The sequence below is a fragment of the Eurypyga helias genome, unplaced genomic scaffold (assembly GCF_000690775.1).
Source record: "Eurypyga helias isolate BGI_N326 unplaced genomic scaffold, ASM69077v1 scaffold10797, whole genome shotgun sequence".
Taxonomy (NCBI): Eukaryota; Metazoa; Chordata; class Aves; order Eurypygiformes; family Eurypygidae; genus Eurypyga; species Eurypyga helias.
The window spans coordinates 1-18,296 of NW_010261145.1; the positions used below are offsets into that span (position 1 = coordinate 1).

Here is an 18,296-nt window from a genome sequence, read left to right on the forward strand (position 1 = left end):
GAGTTGCGGCCCCAAAGAGAGCGCAGGCAGCCTTCTCCGTTCTACGCACTTTATTAGATGTCAGAGCTGGACAAATCACAAAGTGTACAAAATGGAGACCACACTACCAGAAGCAGGATTGTGGGTAGCAGCAGCATTCCTATGGCCCAGAAGCGTTGGGTAGAAGTGTGGAGAGGGCAGGCTGGGGCAGGGGGCTCTTGCTCCCAAGCGCATTTTAGAGTCCCCGAGGACAGACCCTGTTCGCATCCTGACAGAGCTCGGCTGACCGGCAGGCCCTGGGACAGAAGGGCCACGTTTCCAACTCGTTTGGAAAGGACAGACTGGCTCCAGCCAGCGGTGGGCGGGGTAAGTGCTCCGAGGACCTGAAATGCTGCGCCACCCACACACACACCAGCAAGAGTCTAAACCCTCATCCTTTTTTTTTTTTTTGGTCACAAACCTTGCCATGGCAGGACTCTATAGTGACAACTTCGCGAAGATAGAGGGTGGGGGTGAGATGCGGTGAGCCCACCATCTCCTCCGGCGGAGGCCCGACAAACTCACCACCCCGGGCACCTCGGACTGGCCAGCAACATCTACCACAACAGCAATAGCTAGTACAGAAGCCAGGGTAACTTCAACTCAGATTTGTCCAGTCTATGTTTAGGTCTATTCTACGAGTACATATGCACAAGAACTTCAAAAATACTAGGATATGATGCAAGTAGTGAGACACCAACAGAAGAGGAGTTTAAATGGTGGACGTTCCCTAGAAAGATCACGAGAGGATGGGAGTTAGACTAGCCCTTCCCCACCCTGGGAGGGGGGAGCAGGAGGCTGACCGCACCCCTGCGCGCGCCCGGGGTTCTGAACTTGATCTGCAGCGTGGGTGACAACTGAGAACAGGCAGGCGAGTCCGCTCCCAAGGCGAGCCACAGGGTCTTCAATCCGCATAGAGGGGCCAGGCAGATGTTTTCTCCGAATGTAGTTGAAGACTGAGGAGAGGCAGAGGATGGCTTGGAGAAGAGGGAGCCCGCCAGCCTGCTGGGGCTAGCATCTGGTCTCGTAGATCCCGCTCCTGCCAATGTACCTCACCCATTTTATCACATCGTGGTCACTGTAGTTCAGCTTTGGCTCAAAGACTTTCAGGTAGCGCACCTTCAGCCCAGAGGGCGCAAACGGGACCTAGACAGAAAAGGGAAAGGCAACAGAGACTGTTGGAACAGAGGGGTAAGATGCTCTCCATACATGAGACACAGAGACCCCTTGGCTACATGTTTAAGAATGGATGCCAAGAGCCACTGTTCCCTTCCCGACTCCCTGCACGCGTGGTGACGGGCTCCAGTGGCTTTAAGGACAGTTTTCTTCCACAGCTTTGCCATCTGGCTGGCCTCATGTTAGGAAGAGTCACATGGCAGCTTGGGAGAGGGAGCACTCAAACCCATTCAGGTCCCTGAGGGCAGAAGGGACTGGGGACTGACCGGGCTGCTCCAAGGTGAGCTGCACCCTGGAAAGCAGACAGGGAAGGACTCACCTCAAAGTTCATGGAGATCGGGGGCCGAGCCCACTTCTTCTTGTCATTGGTGGGCAGCAGCTCGATCTCCGCACTGATCTGGGATTCCTTCATTCCAGCCATTCGTTTTATCCTGTCAGAGAAAGCCCAGAGTGAGGAGGTGCCAGTTTATTGTTCCTTTACCTACATGTGCTCTGGGAAGACAGAAGCACCAAACCCTGCCTTCGGAGCACCCCGCACTCGACGTGTTCACTTACTTCCAGACAATGGCATTCTCACTGGCCTTGTACTTTGCCTTCCCTTTCATGCAGATGACCTGCACTCCACTGGTATTGAGGGGCGTTGGGATCCGGACCTGGAAGGCAGAGTCTGGTGAGCAGAGGCAAGGAGACTCCTTGCCCTCCTCTTCCCAGGAGAGCACAGCTGGTATCCTGGACGCCTTGGCCTTCCCTCTCCCGCCTCAGGGCCCAGAGAACAGCTACCACAAGGCATCCTAGGCTAGCTCTCCGGTTTGTTGAAGTAAAGGTTCAATCACATTTTCAGAATCCACAACAGCCAGTGAGGAACAGGGGAGAGCTCTCCTGTTCAGGCTGCAGGACACCTGGGGCTAGCGCTGGGCGACGAGCTCAGGCAGGATGCCAGGCTGGCCAGGGAGCCTGGTCGCAGAGGCTCTGGACAGCCTAGCTTTACAGCTTGAAGCCAGAAGGGCACTACGCTGCAAAGCCACCCCTCCCCTGTCTTACGCAGCTCACACCCTGCTGCCTGCCTGACACCGTCAGATGGTGCAGACAGAACGTCAACTTCTCGCAGCGGCCAAGACGTTAAAAGTGAACAGCTGCTGCAAGCAAGGCCTCTGCCGAGGTGGCTGCGCAACTGAAAACAACATCCTCCTCCCCGCTCTGTGGCAGCTCGCTCCCACGGCACAGCAGCACCACGCGTCCGTGGGTTGGCTCTTTCAGTCCTGCGTAAGCCTGGGACCTCAGGCGTGAGGACTGCACAGCAGGGAGCAACAAAGGCACAGTTCCCAGGCACAAGAGGCCACAGGTGTCCGTTCTCCTACCTCTATCTTCTGCGCCAGCAAGGAAGGTTTGAAATTTGATTTGATCACCACCTTCACTTCCAGCTTGGTCCGACCCACCTCCCGCACCAGTGGGATCACACGGAAGGGAAGGATGATGTCCTTAGTGGTTCGATATCTGCGGGGATGGAGGCAACAGTGAACTCTGAGCAGCAGTTAACACCTTTACGGTCCCAAATTGCATCACCTTCCGCGAGAGAGCACCCCTGCAGACAGGGAGCAGCTCAGAACCATCAGGCAGAAAGGGAGCCATCCCAGAAAGAAGCAGCAGTAAGATCCGTGCTGCCCCAGGGCAGCGGTGGTTTCTCAAGTCCCAGGTTTTATATCTGGTTCCTGCCAATGGCCCTGCTCAAGGACACCAGTTTTAAGCACTAAAACACCCCAAATACAGCAAGGTAATGGGTAAGAAACCCATACCCAACACTCTGGTTGTGGCACAGAAATACCATGCAGCTGGGGCTTCTATCACATCTAACAGAAGGATTTCTGGGACACCCTCCAGATTCCAGTGACAAGAGAGAAGGCAAGTGCATAGCTGTTAGATGCTCCAGGGCTGCCTCAGAGCAGCACCACCAGCTGCAGCAGCAAGCAGACACCAGCACCGGCCTGTTCGCCCCCCACACACACACCATACCTCATGAGCTCAAACTCTCCGTCTGGTGGAATGAAGCTGATGCTCCTCTCGGAATCAAACTTGCTGAGCCGCACGCACTGGTGGAAAGTGCAGTCGTCGATGGCGATGGACTGTTTGCCGCTAAAAAACCAAGAGAGTTAAAGGAGTGCGACCTGCAGCCCCGGTATCTTGGTGCAGTCAGTCTGCCCAGGCAGAAACTACTCTACAGAGCGCGTTGCCATCGCAGGTGTCCAGGAAATGGGGAGGCAGGGAGAGATTTAGGGGGCAGCAGCGTCTTGGCTCAGACTTTCTTTGTTTCATAGATCATACTTCAGGAAGTTTGGAAGAATTCTCTCCCTCCTCTCCCCAAAGAGGAGAGAGATTAGAGTAGGACCTTTCTGTCACAGCCAACAACAGGCCTGCCAGCCAGCAGCATCTTGGTGCTGCCTGGACCACTCTGCTAGCCCAAGTCTTCTCGCAGCACAGTTCAAAAGGAGAGAAAACACCTTCCTGTCCACAAAGCTATCCCACTGCCACACAGCCAGGAGATGCCAGGATTGGGGTTTTCCTCTTCAGAACTTTTCCCAGCTGCTGACTTCCACACTGCTAGCAGGTGGTTTGATTCCAAACACCACAAATTATGCCTAAAAGTTTGTATCTCTCACTTTTAAGAATCTACGCAGCTAGCATCTAGGTGCACCAGCACTCAGCTGGTGCTGGTTCTAGTCTGAGAATCCCTTCCTTGCTACAGGTCCTGAAGCCAGCCAAGAACGCCTCTCAGCTACCGAGAGGGACTAGAAAATGAGAAGGTGGTAGCAACAGAAGAGGCAGCAGTGTAGAGAAAGTGCAGCAATATAGCATTGTGGTATCCAGGCTGCCTCTACTGCTGGGAGCAGAGATAGTACAAGCACTACAAGCAGGTTCAGCTGTCCTAGGAACCACCATTACCTGCACAAACAGGAAGCAGACTGACTGGCTGTTTACTTTACACAACCCCGTAGTGTAGTATCTGTGCTTTAAGTGGGAGTTAGTCTCCTTATCTGTTGCTGAATGTCCTTGGAACACTGCTGGGAAAACCCTGCTGTCTACCACTGGCCCAGGGCTCAGCCAGCATTACTCAGGGTTTGGTGTTGCCACATGCTAGATGCCAAAAAGCAATTGGCAGCAGCTGTCCCTCTGGGTCACCTCATAACTAAACGCTTCTGGAGAGTGACATCTCCGAGCTCTTGCCCACCAGAGAACCACAGCTAGGGAGAACTACCCAGCAAGAGTCCCTGTCCTTCTTGCTCCTGTTAACTCAAGAAAACAGCACCTTTACGGGCAAGGCATTAACACCACAGATGCTTTGGGACAGTGCTACTGACTCTTCAGATCCCTACACAGATGGCATTTTCACTATGTATCCCCACTGGGTAGCAGCCCAAGGCTCATCCATTTGACTAGCTAGATTGAGGTACAGGAAAGATGGCTTAAAGGTGACAGTGAAGCGATAGCTCTTGGCTTGGTTCTGAGAGAAAAGGCAAATAGCAGCTCAGCTCCGTTTACAGGAACCATCATGGAAAGTGTCCGAGATCCGAGTCACATGCACAAGTCACACAAAGCAAGAGACAGGGGCGGGGAGAGCAGAGCGCACACACAGCTGAAGCAGATTATCTACCTTCCCAATTCACTGGGGGTCAGCAAAAAAACACAAAAAATACCAAGAGAAACACAGTTGAGTTGAAAACGGTTAACGAGAGAAAAGTGGCAGTCCCTTTGCTGTTATCTCTTTACCCCAAGCAGGAAGGATGAAAAAGGCAGGAGAGCCCTTTTCAGCTGCAATGTGGGTACTGCCCAAGGTACAGCTGGGAAGGAGGAGAGCGCCTCCAGCCCACACTTGTACGGCAGGATGGGCTCACCCAGGATTAGCCTGTCAGCTGTTCGAGTTTGTGGGAACAGTCTGCGTAGCGCAGGCTGTGGTCAGAGGGGCTCCTTCGCTGCTCCTTGGGAGCACCACTACTGCACCCTATGAGTAAGAGTCTCTGCACACACTACAACGGCTAGAGACAAATTCTGGGAAAATCCCTCCTGGGGCGGTGTTTCTAGCTGCAAGAACTCCACACTTAACACTGTGTTTGAACCTTAATACTTTCAGAGCTGCAGAGAAGCCCCCTGTATTGAGGCCCTCAGGTTTGTAGCTTGTATGGCAACTGACCTACCCAGAGAAAAGTTAGCAGTAACATCTGAAATGAACAAGAGATTAGCTTTATCTGTCAGATCAGAAAAGTTATTATTTAGTGCTGCCCTTTCATAAGTCCCTGGTGCCAAAGTGGCTTTTACTCCGATGCCTCTTACCTTTTCCCCGTTTCATCCGCAGTCCCTTTGCCCTGTTTTTCAATTACAATCTTGTCATTCATGCCAAACTTGCACTCTGGCATTCCACTCAGATAACTCTTCATCACCACTCTGCCAGAGACGTGGGCACTCAAAACCTGACCTGGCGTAGAGAAGAGCGCGGTTCAGAGCACTGACACAAGTCCCACTCACAAACCCTTGAGGGGAGAAGGATGCCAGCTCAACACCTCCTGCTTACCCTGGGGGGACATCAAGAGGTTCACACTCTCCAGCACATCAAGGAAGAGTTCATTGCGACGATATTTGATCCCTTCGCGTCTCCATCCAATCTGGCCAGTCACCTGGCTGGTGATCTGGGACTGCTCTTCCTTAGTCTGAAAGGAAGAAATCACATCTTAGACCTCTAGATAAAATCAAAGACTAAGAAAGGTTGCTCTGAATCCAAGAGCAAACGCTTGCCATTCTTTGCACAGAGCTGCTTTTGACACTCAGATATGGGTGGTCACATCCCTCGTGATTTGGCCACGAAAAATATTCTCTCATCAATACAGCAAATCCTATTACTAACTAAAAATCGGTCGTAAGATAGCAGGAAAGATTATTCCATTTTGTTAGCTCATTCATTAGGCTACATCCAGGTGCAGGGAGGCAAGGGCTCCACCAACGACATCCAAATCATGTCTGAGACTGTCACATCAATCCACATATTAGGCAGAGAAGCAGCTGACAGCCCAGTTCACACCATTATCCAACAGGAAAACCTAGGACCACGAGACAGCTGGTCCCTGAGGACTGCTTCTTAATGACCGCAGTCGTTAGTTATACACCAGCACTACATTAACACGCATCTAGCGACATCCAGGCTCTAAGGATTGTGCCGAGAGGCACAGGGAGGTTTCCTACCTGATGCTACCGGCGGGGTCCAGTCACACGCAGAAAGCCAAGAAGTAGATGTATAGCAGCAAGTGTGGAGCACACAGGGTTAACAGGCAAGCGGGTCAACAGCAAGAGAAGGGAGGGAGGGAGAAAGAGGCAGGTTAGGCTTAAGGCTACCTCAGGACAGGAACAAAGCAGGTAAGCTCGTCGTTAATTAGGTAGCTAATTAGCACAAACAAGATGAGGGGCTTTGACCTGCAGCTCCCCTCAGGAAGCCAGCACTCCTATCAGTGAAATGGCTTGTCAGACTTGGCCCAGTACACACCACCCAAATACAAGGCAGAGCAGAGACCAAATACCACCCCAGTAACGCTCCCTACACAGAGCGGGCTCCTTGTGTTGCCACTCCTAAAGCAAGCCCTGCATGTTTACTGCAGCACAAACGCTCAGTCTTTGAGAAATACCAGGCACCCAGGACTGCAGGCATCTTAAGAGTGGGTCCTGCATGAAGTTATATCCACATGATTCCTGCCTCGTCCCCCAGAATGCCTGCAGAACACGGAAGCGGGCCCTGCCCAGCAGCCTTGCAGTGGGCCCACAGGGTGGCAGTACATGATCTCAGCTTTAACCCAGTGGCTTGGTTTCACACTTGCCACAGATGTGATCACTCCCTGAGCGCGCAACGCCATTATCACATCCGAGAGGCAGAGCGTTTTATACTCTGCTGGGAAGCACTTAGCTAAGTGCTCGATGCAGTACAGAGTACCCCCCCAAACACCCCTCCTTATCTGCCTCGTTCAACGCTTTGCTCAGGCTTAAGAGGAATGAGAGAGGCACATGGAGACAGAACACTCAGTTCTGTGGCTTCCAAAGCCATTGATCGTGTGCAGATGTTCCCATCTCCTGCAACAGCATCAGCGCCACAAACCTCTACTGGTCACTACAGAAAGTGACTGGATGGATCTGGAAGCAGATGCCTGGGGAACGCGGAAGCTGAGATCCCCCAGCAGCATGAGTGTTCCCTAAGGGAGGGACTGAAGGCACCCGGGTCTGAAATCTCACAGGACTGGAAGCTCCCCTGAGCTGGATGAAAAAAGGCAGCTAAAATGGGACAGTAATATCCAACTTGTCGTATTTAATTCCCAGCACACTGTCTAGGTTAAAGGCAGACAGCTACCAGCAGGTTTCCTGGGCTCTGGCAGCTGGTGGCAGCCCTCTCCTTACTTTCAAGCAGTAACACTAGCATTTTAGCACTGAAGTACACCCAAGATTTGGGGAAACACTGTAACTAAGAGTTAACCAACTCCTTCTCCAAGCGATTTGTGGGAGTGTAAGCAAACGAGAGCATTCGGCTCCTTAAGGAAGTCTGGACAGATGTAGACAGGAGCTGAAAAGAGAGAACAGGGCGAACAGCACAGCTCCACCTCGAGGTGCAAGAGCAGGTTTAGCTTCTGCCGGAAGAAGATTCCTGACCAACCGATGTCTGCATCAGTTCCGATACAGGACATCAACATGGCAGGCTATGTCAGTAGTTGGCTACTTCATGGCTGGGGAGTAGAAGTGAAACCATGCTGCACACCAGCACCTTTTAAAAAACCCGTGTGCCACATCACCGCATTCCCAGCGCGCAGGGGAACCTCCCTTGGTAAGCAACGCAGCAATATTGGACCCGCTTTCAAAAAGAAGAGGGCAGATCTCGTATTCCAAGATCACCAGCTCTGGACAGACCACTGCAGCCATGCAGGGTGGGCATTCAGAGGGCAGCAGCTCAGTATGCCTCAAATCTGCCGTTGAGAATACAGTAAAAATGTTGGGTTTGGAAACTCTGCCGTGACTGGAGACTTTGCTCCTTAAATTCAGCAACCCTCATGAACGGTGTTATGTGGGGATAAGGGAACATGGCTGACAGGCTACCCAGTCCCAGATCCTGGCCCAGGGGACCTGCCAGCAGTTGGCTGTCAGCAGAGGAGGAGTTGGGGGACAGATACACCAGAGTAGAGAGCAGACAAGGAAACACACCAAGTCCTGTTTCAACTGTCGCCCCTGCCCCACTGTGCCTGGAAAGGATTACTTCTGTTTGTTGAACTGGGCTGCCCAAAATTCCAGCACAGAGCAGAGTAACTGCTGACTTGTGAAAAGCTGGAGTCCAAAACTCTTTGTAAGGGAAGGACTAAACCTGCTGCTGAACAAGATGCTGTGACAGTGGTTTGCACACAGACAGCACAGGAGTTTGTTGAAACAGAGAAAACCAAAAAAACAATCCACCAGCTAGGGAAGGAAGTGAGGGTGGCGGTTAGTTTTGAGTTTTCCTAGGAACAGGAGCTGACTCAGCTATCCAGAGTGCTGAGTGCCCGAAATGTCAGACTGCAGAAGGCCGGAGTGATTTACACGAGGGCTCGGGATGGGGGACTGAGACCGGATGTGCTCACATCTGGTTGCTGGTACGAGCATGCCCTCTTGCACAACACTGCTGTTCCAGCAGGAACTGTGTTGGTCAGGGGCAGCTTCTCTCTCACTTCCTTCTTAGGGATGCAGCCAGTCTTGCTACAAGTAGATTAAGTTTAAAAAGGAGTTCTTGGGAAGTCAGTGCTGATGAGCAGCATTGAAACAGAGCCTTGAGAGACTCTGACCTTTGCTTATCCCTAACAAGAACGGTCACCAGCAGGCTCTTGTTTAGCACTTTGCTTCTGTTTGTACCTTGGGGCTGAAGATCTCTGCTGCTGACAGCTTCAGCACAAACTGACTTTTCTCCTGACTCAGCTGCTGCACAGGGGAGAGGACTGAGTTTTCAGCTAAGTCCTCGTCACAAGTTGCATAGCTGTATTAGATGGACAAGGTCAGCAATATTCCTTGAGGACACAAGAAACTGGAACCAAAGGAGGGTTTCAGTTACTGAGGTTAAGCATGAGCTGCCCAAGATGGGAAGCCTAGTACTGAGGACAGTAGCCTCAGTAGGATTAGAGGTAGTTTAAAACACATTCCCAAGAACAGTCCAAGCAAAGTGTCTTTTTCTCCAGGTGCCCTTAACTTCTAACTCCATGTAAACTTTGTGGCAAGGGTTAATACCCTGCCAAATGCACAGCAGAGATTCTAGTCTCTAACATGGGAAAGCTCAGACTGTACTGATGCTGATTTGCAAAGATGTTACAGGCAGTGACAGGATAACATCAGCTTCCTGACTGAGAGCAAGCTCCACAGGGCTGGAGAATACTTCATTACAAGGCAGGCATGAAAGCCTGACAGCTCCGGGCACTGAAGGCTGGTGGAAAACCGACCTGCTCAGCAAGATCCACACAGAGAAGAGCTACTTCTGGATCAGCAGGTAGATTTGTTTATCCTGTCAGCAGCTGACACAGACCAGAGCCTGAAGCCAATAGTCATTTACTTGCAAGGGACTGGCATTATCCTAGCTCAGGGCCCTTCCTCCTGCATCTTACTGTGTGCCAAGGAACATGAGGTCACACGAGCAGAGACACCTAAAATGAGATGCCACTGAGCTACATCCCTGCCAGGGTGCTCCCAATCTACTCAGCACCGGTCAAATGGTTAATTCAGACCGTACTTTCTTGAATGGACTTACAGAAAGTTAACCAGCAGAGCAGTGTTGTACCCCAAAATCCTCTAGTTACCTGACTCTTGATGCCTTGCTGAGTGATGAAGGTCTTCAGGGCCCCTGTTTCAGAGTTCTGAGGATAACCAAAGTCCAGGATTTCTACAGAAGGGTAAAAAAAAGGTTAGTTCAGAGCTGCACGGTATAAACGTGTCAACCATGCTAACGATTCCTATAAGGAGAGGGCCAATTAGTGCAACAGATACTGCTTACACATTAAAATTCCGGCTAAGTTGCTGGAGCATTCCTTACCAAGAGAAAAGAAACAGCTTTGCTAAACTGACTTCCCTGTGCAATATTATGGAGAGGAGGGATGATGGAAAGCTGTCTAACTGATGGATTTGCTGGGTTTTAAATACAGCTGCACTTCAGGACTAAATATCAACTAGTCTAGCCATATGCACGGGGCACACTGGAGTTTTTCCCAAAAACGCTCTGGAGTTTTTCCCAAAAACATCCAAAGGACAATAAAGAGGCTTTATCCAACAGCAGAACAATCTATCTTCACTGAACACTGAGTAACACCACACTGGCAGGTTTTATCTCACTGGGAGACAGCAGTGGCTGACCAAAACAGAGAAACACAAGTCTCTCGATCCACCCAGAGGGAACAGAAACTAACAGTCACTGTGACCCTTGGCTAAGAATCCCAGGACACACATACATGGTGCCTCCACTGGAGAACAAACTGAAGCATAACTAAAAAGGGCTCACGTTATGTGAAACAGGGACAGCTCAAGGGCAATCTCCTCAGGCAGGCTGGTAACACTCACAGCTGAGGGGACACTGTATTGTTATTCTGTGGTGACATTTGGAGACAGGGCCAGGGACAGAGCAGTTTGGGTTTTATTGACTTCCTTCTGTCTCAGAACTGCCCCCAAAAGGCAACCCAAGAGTGGCAGCCAACTGCAACCTGGGGTGACTGCTAGCATACAGTGCCAAAGCCACCTGGGAACTAGCTGGGATGGCTAGCCTCAGAGGTGCTCAGAGACAGCCCCCTTCACACAGGTCAGCGTAATGCTAGCCCTACATCTACACAGGACCACTCAGAAGCTAGGCTCTGGTACCGGCTGCCTCATTTATACATGTGCGCCTCTCCCAGCACCTGAGCGAAGCAGGCCACCATCAACAGAAGGCCATAGGCTTGAGATGTTATCTACATGTACAGCACAGGTGGCATTAGAAAGCAGAATGAGTAATCTCGAACCCAGTCACAGATGTTAAAAATACTTCAAGGATTATTACTACTTCAAACTAAGCTAAGGAGCGAGTCCAGAGGAGGGCCACGAAGATGATCAGAGGGCTGGAGCACCTCTCCTATGACAACAGGCTGTGAGAACGGGGCTTGTTCAGCCTGGAGAAGAGGAGGCTCCGAGGAGACTTCATTGCAGCTTTCCAGTAGCTGAAGGGGGCCTACAAGGGGACTGGGAGAGGACTTTTTACAAGAGCCTGTAGTGATAGGACAAGAGGTAATGGGTACAAATTGAAATCAGGGAGGGTTAGATTAGATGTCAGGAAGAAATCCTTCACAGAGAGGGTGGTGAGGCACTGGAACAGGTTGCCCAGAGATGTTGTGGATGCCCCATCCCTGGAAGTGGTCAAGGCCAGGCTGGATGTGGCTTGGAGCAACCTGGTCTAGTGGAAGGTGTCCCTGCCCATGGCAGGGGGGTTGGAACTAGATGGTCTTTAAGGTCCCTTCCAACCCAAACCATTCTATGATTCTATGATTCTATAAGGGTTTTGGAATCACCAAGTTAACAGGCAAGGGAAACATCTCACCATCCAGTAGTTCATAGATCAGCACAAAGTTGTTCTTTATGTTCTCCTCGCTGATCTTCCCAAAGTAGGCAGTCATCACGTCACACATCTTGTAAAGAAACTCAAATACCATGGCAGCGTTGACATTCTGCTTGGTGACGGCAGCCAGCCAGATGTTGGAACGCTTAACATGGAAGAAACTTGTGCGGGCGATGTTGGTGACGGGCGAGCGTACTTGCTGCCGCGCGTGGATGACATTGACGCGGAAGGCGTCGACGGCATTCCGCCTACGAGATCATCACCAAAGAGAAGTTAGCATGGTGTACATGAAAACAAGCTGGCTGCACAGTTCTGCTTAGGCGATTACAGTCAGACGCTGAACTACATATACATACACCAAGCTTACTGAGGAAGGGTGCCTGGATATCTCTAAGAGGGACGAGTGAAGGCTCTGAGCAGAGTTAGACATTAAATTCTGCACCAACTAAAGGAGAGAGCACGTTACTGGTCTGTAAGGAGCTTTGGACTACAATGCAACACTTCTCAGAAGAAGTTAACCTTCACCTGGAGTCAGGTGGCAAAGGAACCTTCCCTTCGGTTAATTTTGCTAGCATTCCGGATTGATTGCCAAAGCTGGGACCAAACACAGTACCACAGCTCAAAGCAGAGCCCAGTTTTGACCAAACACCTAGTTACTGTCTACTCTGCACGCCCAGGCCTTCATACTCTTGCCCCAAAGCAAGCTGCAGTCTCCCAAGATTTTCTGTTGACGGTAGTTCCTCCCAGACATACCACTGAGGAAAAACCAGCAAAACCTTCCTGGGTCACCCGACAAAAGTCAGAGCACAGGTACACCCCAAAAGGGAGCTCTAGTCTCAGGCCCACCTCACCTCCATAGCCCAGGCACCATGGAGGGCAGGCCCAAAGCAGCGAGCAGGATGGAGAACATTTGGTTTTCCAGTTACACATCCTCTCAAGCCTGCTAAGCTTCAGAACAGGTCTCTTGCACATGGACTTAGGTGCTCACAGTGCAACATGCTAGTAGCACTGCATTATGTGCTGAAAAAGTGCTGTGCAAGCTTTCCTAGCTGCTGCCACCTTTAATCCAAACTGGAACAAATCCCTCCTGGGTAAACAGGGGTGACGGAGGGGCAACCTGGATGCCAGCCCTTCCACACTAGAGTTTCCTTACCCCATAGCTGCAAATCAGGATAAACTCCCCAGATTAAAGTCCACCAATCCCAAGAACACAGGAAGGAAGCCTGAGTGCTCTATATGACAAGACTGAGACTTGAAGCAGTAGTCTACACACCAAGCCAAGACTCATCCAGTCGTGCTTCATTACTCATACTCTTCAGCACTGTGCAGAACAGGGAGTCTCTGACCACAGCACCAAGGCCACGGTACTGATTATGCAGAACCATGTTTGAGAGCAGACGGCAACAATATCCTCACAAGCAAGGATACAGGCATACAAATGCTCGTAAGCACTGAGGGTTGTCAACAATCCAGCAGACAGTTCCAAGTTTGAAAACAAAGGATATTCACAGGAACATATGCTACCACAGCAGGTGTTTGCTCCTTGAAGGTCTGGGTACATATGTAGAAGCTTCATCAGTAAACATGCTCCCCCATAAACAAAATTCTGGCCTTCAAATACTTCTCAGATTTTATTGGTCCAGAAGGTTTGCATGTTCAAATTAGTATTTAATTTCTACCTTGTTTTTTTCCACTAGAAAGTAATTTAATCTATTCTAAAATAACAATATCTACAAGCCCCATTCCTCCCCTTCAGGAGGCCCTGCAAGGAAAGTTCAGCCTGTCCTGGAGCATTAGCCCTCCCAGCCTCCAAGTTCTACCCCACTAGAACTAGTACCAGAACGAGCAACCAGGCTTGTGCAGCTAGAGGAGAAGCCTCAGGTCAGTGAAGCGTTTCTAGCACACCGATTGCCCACTCTGCAGTGCCACTCACGGCCTACCACGCGTCTCTTACCTATTGCTACAGCAGCCAATGAGATGGGATGGACAGAAATGGCGCCAGCGGAGAAAGGAGGAGTGACAGCAACAAGAGAAAGGGTTAGAAACACACACACAAGGCACAATGAATCCAAAGAGATAAGGAGAGACCAAACAGCACCCCCTCCCCCTGCTCCTGGGCACAAAAGGCCAAGGTATTGGATGGACACTAACAAGCTGTGGCAGCAATGAAGCCCTGGCGAGGCACCATGCTGACATGCTGTGGTCGGGCTGCCAGCGTGGACAGCCTGGTGTTTGGCTGAATTTTAGGGCTAACTGGGTGTTTAGTCCAGATGAGCTGCATCCCTATCACATGAGCGATACCCAGGTAGCAGGCCTTGGGAGGGGAAAAACCCGAGGGTCTCAGTCCGAGGCATCACCTGGGGACTGGGGATTACCAGCTATCTACTTCCCAGTCGGCCACAGAATGGGACTGCAAGTCTGAGCGGGCATTTCGGTGTCAGTACTTCCCATGTGAAGCTGTTCGGGTTGATGCTTTCTGGCTTGGTACAGCCAACAGGAAATACAGCACGTCTGATAGAGCTGGAGCACATCTGGAGAGATACGGCACATCCTGCCGGTTCAGACACTGCTCTATCCACCTTGCACTTTTTCCTTAAGGATCAAGGGCCACAAAGCCAAAGTGATGGATTAGAAGCTCAGAAACCAAATGCCTATTATGTTTAATGTGCATGCAGTTTGTCACGTAAGCTGCTCAGTTCCAAATAGCTTATTTTTGTTAAATGGCTACATTTTAAAGGCAGGTAGGTTCTCCCAATGACTATGTCACTGAAGAACAAGGCACTTGAAGATCACAGGAGAGGCCTCCATGGTATCCTGAATTAAACACAGAGTGCTTTGCTTTTATTTTTTTTTGATAAGAGGCTGCTTATGCATGCAGCTAGCTGCTATATGGACTGAAGCACTACATGCACTAAAGCCATTCTAAGTAGCAAGCAAAGACAGACCAAGTTTTGTGTTATTTCTGCCTTTACCAAAGTCAAGGGAAGAGTTTCTTTATTGACCATCACCTTGCTCATTAAAATTGCAGCTTATTCAGACCCCTAAACTGTGCAGGAGGATGGGTTCTCATAACCACAGGTAACCTTTAATCTCTCCCAAGACACGGGCCACGGCTTCAGAATGCCAAAGGCAAGTGCCAAGACCAAGGATTCTTGAGGGTCAATCGCTCAGAGCCCACAGGAAGACAGGCAGCAGCTATGCTCATTTCTTGTTCAACCTGCCAACAAGCTGGATGGCTCAGCCTCAGCACTTCAGACATACCATTTAGGAATTAAAAACGGTAGAGCATTCTAAAAAAAAAAAAAAATCTATCAGCTGGTTGTTTGGTTAGAGACAGAGTCTGTGAGTTTAGTAGAAGGTACAGTATCATGGCTATTCCTTTCTCTACCTTCCTCTGAAGGTCAGGCTACTAAAGCTTTAAAGCAGACCTTGTGTTCAGAACAGGATCTAACTCCACTGGCTTGCTATAAAGCTGAAGATTCTCGGTCACTCGATTACACCACAAGATGAGACAAGCCATTTTAAAGACAAGTTGTTTCATAAGGTTACACATCTAAAAAATTCCAAGCCAGGTTTGCAGGCCTGTTTCAAAAGGAATTCGACACCCCGGGGAGCAAGCTTGGTTAACGGCCAGCACCAGCTCCGCCTAAGTCACAAGACTGGGACTGACACTTTCACAGGCATCGAATGGAGGATTTCGCTCAAGGCAACACCGACTCCTGAAGTCTGAAAGGACACACTTCAATCTTTTTGGCACCTTTTACCAAATGAAAAAGTTAAGATAGGATCAGGCAGGAAATCCTATTTTCTAGTTTTGCCTGGCCAGTCAGCAGGATGTACTGTACACGAGTCGCTCACTTTACAAGAGGAGTGAGCCAAGATATAAAGCTAGAGAAGATCACTACATTCAAAATCACTACACTCCCCAGTTTACATCTCCACAGCCAGAATGCCCTTTAAACCAAAAGGCCTCCTTGAATAAACATCAGGTTGAGCACAATCTTATCTTTAAGTGCTTTAAGTTTGCAAGCCACAAAAAAAATTGTTTTTGCCAGAAACTGCAGTAATGGCGTCCCTAACACCCCACTCCCCCAACATATTCTCAAAATGTATCTATAATCCAGACTGGCTTGGCTCACTCTCACATCTATTCAAGTCAGATCTGGCATATGAATTGCTCTGAAGAGCTTCCGCCAATAAGCATTTCAAGACTGAAATGAGTTAGTACATCAGAGGAGAGGCAAAAACGTCTTAGGCAGCAGTTTTCTGCTTCAGAAATACAATGCTTCCTTGGCTCAGCTCTGTGTGGAAGTCCTGGAATAACTCAGTCAACCTTAGAACGGCTACTTTACCGTGCCTTCGCTGCCTCCGAACAAGCCAAGAGACTTACAGCAAAGCTCATTAGGTGAAGCCCTATTACAGACACCATGTTGACTGTTACTCCGCCAACGAAACAGTGCAAGCCTTGACCAGCTACTAGTTCTGCCTCAGCTAGGCAACCCATAACCAGAAGGGACACACTCTTCAGACTAAAAGCAGTCTGAAGGCAGACTGGCTTCACAATTGGTTGTAATTCAAGGCAACGAGTTATTTCACAGCACATTCCTGCCACTATTTGTTGTGGAGACCTGGTGCAAACTATTTTTGCCCTAAAGCGGGCAGAAGGATCTCTCTTCTTGTCCTCTGAATTAACACCTACCATGGACCTGCTTCCATTAGCTATGTTTTCACTGTTAACTTTACTAACTTCCACCTAATGCCTAACACTAATGAAAACCCACTAGGAAGAGTGGTGTTGTGCAAGAAAAACACCGAAGATTTTCAGTCCAAGCAGCAGCATCACTTGACATCATTCCTTACAGTACACCGAATTTTTAGTCAGGTCCCTTCTAGCAACTAGCAGCCCAAGGATTGTACAGATCCAGTCTAAGTGAGCATCACAACACTTACAGGAAGTGTAATGAGACACCTACAATCTACTGAAGGCTTTCAGTGCTTCCCACAACTCTAATTACCCAGTGAATGTAAGCTTTTCACCTACAAGGCTGCCATACAAAGCTGGGGGACAGAATGCCAGCTTCAAGTGTACAGCTGTGGTTACTACAGGGCTGCTTGCAGGCATAACTTTCCAAGGCCACAAACAGTCTTCTGCATGCCTGTACTTGACGCCAGACATCTGTGTTTGAAACTAATTCAGAGCCCTAGTATAGTGCGTGGCAGACAGTCCCCACATTACTGCTCCCGTAAAGTTTTAATGATTACGGTGAGGCTGGTAGACTCCTGCAGCAGCAGTCCCTGTTGCTGAGGCACTTGGAGTGATGGCCAGATCTCTACCACCCAAAAGAAAGCCCCAGGTTTGCCTGCAGGCCACCCTTCACTGCCATCCGAAGGTGACCAGGGCTTAAAAACCTTTTATTTTTCTGAACTAAGCCTAGAGCAGCAAGATGAGTTGCAGTCTGACATGCATGCACAGCTAATGCAGAACAAAGCAGCTCTGGGTTGTTGTCTGCACCAAAATGAGACAGTAATGCAAAGACCAGGGATGCAACAGAAGCACTCACCCAATATCATCCCGGTAGACTCGAGAGATTAAAACCTCTCCTTTGTGATTATAGATGAATAAGCCTCCGATCATGGTGGAACTTCAGTCTTCTCTTCCCATGTTGCTTAAGACCTGAAGCAAAAGAGGGTATGTATCAGCAGGCTGCACAGCAACAAGCAGTACGGGGGCACGGACTTTGGTACCTGCTGGCTACCAGCCAGGGCACAAACACGTTTAGTCACTCATCCTCAACCAGAAGACAATTCCGTGGTGGTGAGGACCTCAGAGCACACATCTGAAGCCACAGGAGTAATGAACACACAGCTCCTTACTTACAAGGGACTATTAGAAACAGCCTTTTACCCTGGAGAAGAGGGAAGTAGCCTCATCCCTGCAGTTACGGATTATATTTTCCATATAAAATCCCAGCAGATCAAAATAGTGTGTTGCCAATGCACCCAGTACAGACTGCATGTACCACGACAGACCTACGCCCCTAACCAAAGGCTAGTCTCTCCAGATCAGCATTCCCTCGTGTCTGCTACACAACTGTCCCTTGGGGACACACCACAGCAAGGACTCATCGAGGAAGCCCACTGGGAGCCAAGCGCCTGGTTCCAGACATAAGGAGGCACCACAGGAATCCTGACAGAGGCCCAGCTGAGTGAATTCCTGGGCTTGTCTGAAGCAACTCAAGAGCTTAGGTCTAGGTGAGCACACACAGCTACCATGCATCCTGTAACACCAGGCACTGAATGTGACCGCACTTCGTAGCCAGCAAAATTAGCACTGGAATAGATGCAGGCTTACTTCTCATTCCACTCATCAGCACCTGTAGTGCTGTAGCAGTACCTAGCCTATCCCTCGAATGAGATAAGACACAGGCCTGGAATGACAAGGAAATCAAAGGCCTTTTATTTCTACTATAAAGTCTCCATTTCCCCAGTGACAGAT

General features: G+C 49.8%; 1 protein-coding gene across 4 annotated transcripts; it reads right to left on the reverse strand.

The window, feature by feature from the left end:
- Positions 1–32: 32 nt before the first annotated feature.
- Positions 33–17,487, reverse strand: AP2M1 (adaptor-related protein complex 2, mu 1 subunit). 4 transcript variants are annotated; one of them, XM_010155260.1, is made up of 13 exons: positions 17,362–17,477; positions 13,755–13,760; positions 11,783–12,048; positions 10,023–10,105; positions 6,421–6,426; positions 5,756–5,891; positions 5,518–5,659; positions 4,841–4,852; positions 3,205–3,324; positions 2,553–2,688; positions 1,750–1,847; positions 1,514–1,625; positions 33–1,164 (listed from the first exon to the last, which is right to left on the reverse strand). In XM_010155260.1, exons 1-13 carry the CDS (start codon positions 17,433–17,435, stop codon positions 1,030–1,032), a joined length of 1,326 nt encoding a protein of 441 aa, XP_010153562.1. In that variant the 5' UTR covers positions 17,436–17,477; the 3' UTR covers positions 33–1,029. The 4 variants fall into 4 exon arrangements, with proteins under 4 accessions (XP_010153562.1, XP_010153563.1, XP_010153564.1 ...); XM_010155261.1 differs by lacking the exons at positions 4,841–4,852; positions 13,755–13,760 and having other exon boundaries at positions 17,362–17,487; XM_010155262.1 differs by lacking the exons at positions 4,841–4,852; positions 6,421–6,426 and having other exon boundaries at positions 17,362–17,481.
- Between the last annotated feature and the right edge of the window lie 809 nt (positions 17,488–18,296).